This window comes from Temnothorax curvispinosus, unplaced genomic scaffold (genome assembly GCF_003070985.1).
Source record: "Temnothorax curvispinosus isolate PA1 unplaced genomic scaffold, ASM307098v1 QBEX01011759.1, whole genome shotgun sequence".
Taxonomy (NCBI): domain Eukaryota; kingdom Metazoa; phylum Arthropoda; class Insecta; order Hymenoptera; family Formicidae; genus Temnothorax; species Temnothorax curvispinosus.
Window position 1 is genome coordinate 1841 of NW_020221539.1, and position 1855 is coordinate 3695.

General features: G+C 38.2%; 1 protein-coding gene across 1 annotated transcript; it reads right to left on the reverse strand.

Annotated features, from left to right (window-relative positions):
- Positions 1–3: 3 nt before the first annotated feature.
- On the reverse strand, positions 4–1313 carry LOC112461774 (piggyBac transposable element-derived protein 4-like; the record flags this gene model as incomplete). Its single annotated transcript, XM_025027152.1, has 2 exons — positions 1271–1313; positions 4–1057 (listed from the first exon to the last, which is right to left on the reverse strand). A coding segment is annotated over exon 2 (1046 nt), but the record flags the coding sequence as incomplete, so codon positions are not given.
- Positions 1314–1855: the final 542 nt, after the last annotated feature.

The following is a 1855-nucleotide window of genomic DNA, read 5'->3' on the forward strand; positions in this document are numbered from 1 at the left end:
CACTCTACAGAAGAGAACCAATTATCACACGTGATAACCCTTCCAGAACCATGTATAGGCTCAGATAGACGTCTTACAAAGTATGTTGGTATCGATTCGGCTCGCTCTGGAATAACTCGACCAGTGTAAGGAATTGCATTCAACATATAAAAAGTCCTCGAGTCATTTAATGACAAAACTTTTATGCCATATCGTGCAGGCTTCGATTTTGAGTATACACGAGCTGAAAATTTTCCTCGGAATCCCAATAATTGTTCATCGATGGTAACGTTGTCGCAAGGGGTGTAATTACTTATGCAATTTCCGATAAAAAGATCCCACAGTTCGCGTATGGGAGCCAGCAAATCGCTCGCGCGTCGTTCACGTCGAGTGGTTTTATCATCGAATCGAAGCCGAGCTCCGATAAATCGAAACCGTTTCACTGACATTACAGTTTTATATAAATTTGTGCCAAATTCATCGGACCACAAATTCTCAAGTAAGACGCGATTATTATTGTTCAGTCCTTGATAATACAACAAACCTATATACGCTTTTAATTCGTTTAACGTCAAACTAGAAAAAGTTGCTGAATCAGCGGCTTTAAACACGTGTGTCGTTTTATATGTTTCAATTTCCGCGTTTGTCCATTTCAAGATAAGATCCAACATTTCATCCGAAAAAAGAGCATTCCACGATTCGTATGGATTTGTTGCATTTGAACTGTTACCCTTAGCTGCAGGCAAATGCACCCTCGAACATTGACCACGTGCCTCCGGAGTATCAAGACTCCACTTGAACTTGTCTTTACCGTGGACGAATCTGCGCTTTCTTCGCTGAGGTGCTTGGCCTCGCTCTTCTTCTTCCTCATCTAAATCATCATCAGAGTCTGGAACATTATCAGAGTGTGACGAGTCTGGCTCGTCACACGAAACTTCAGTGTCGCTAGACTCCTGAACCTCGACACAGTCTTTATCTTCCTCTGAATCAGTACCATCGCCGCCGTAGTCAACCTCATGATCTCGTTCGTATAAGACGCGACTAATTTCAGCATCTGATCTTTGCGACATCGTTTAATCTGAAAAATAAAATTTAAATTCTTATCACAATGACATAAACTTTGAGTTTACTTTCAATTTACAATAATAAAACACATCGAAATTTGAAAAACGTGTTTACTTTAAAAGTTAGGTTAGGAAACTCTAAGATAGATTAATAGATCAATTCCCAATGAAAGAACATGAATTTTTAGTAAAAAAAACATCCAAATTAAAATAAACATTTTACTCACCTGCTATTTTTAATCAACGTGATGTGTAACGTCGGGTCACTCGTGCACTTTCAAAACTTTGTTTGACTCTCACAACGGCTGTTTACGCACTAGACCGTCGGCGCTTGGGGAGCTAGTAGCTTAGTAGTATACAATTTTTTTCAGTATAGTTTGGTTCCGCCTCCCCTCCCTTTGAGCTACAGGGGACAGTCACTTTCGCCAGGGCACGAGTGACCCGACGTTACACACGAAGGGTTAAGACAGATAGTTACGATTGTGCTACAATCGACTATTAACAATGATGATATTAATTTACTTGAAAAACATCATATATTGTATGTCAAACTTTTTAAAGACACTTTGAAACCAAAACACCATTTTATGGTTCATTATGCTTATATAATGAAAATTGCAGGTCCTTTAATTCATATATGGGCAATGCGTTTCGAAGCTAAACATCGGCCATTGAAACAAAGTGCATTAATGTCAAATAATAGAATCAATTTGCCTTTAACTATGGCTACTAAACATCAACTGCATATGAGTACACTATTTCTAGATCATAAAATTTTTGAAATACCTATCACTTATAACAAATTAGAATAT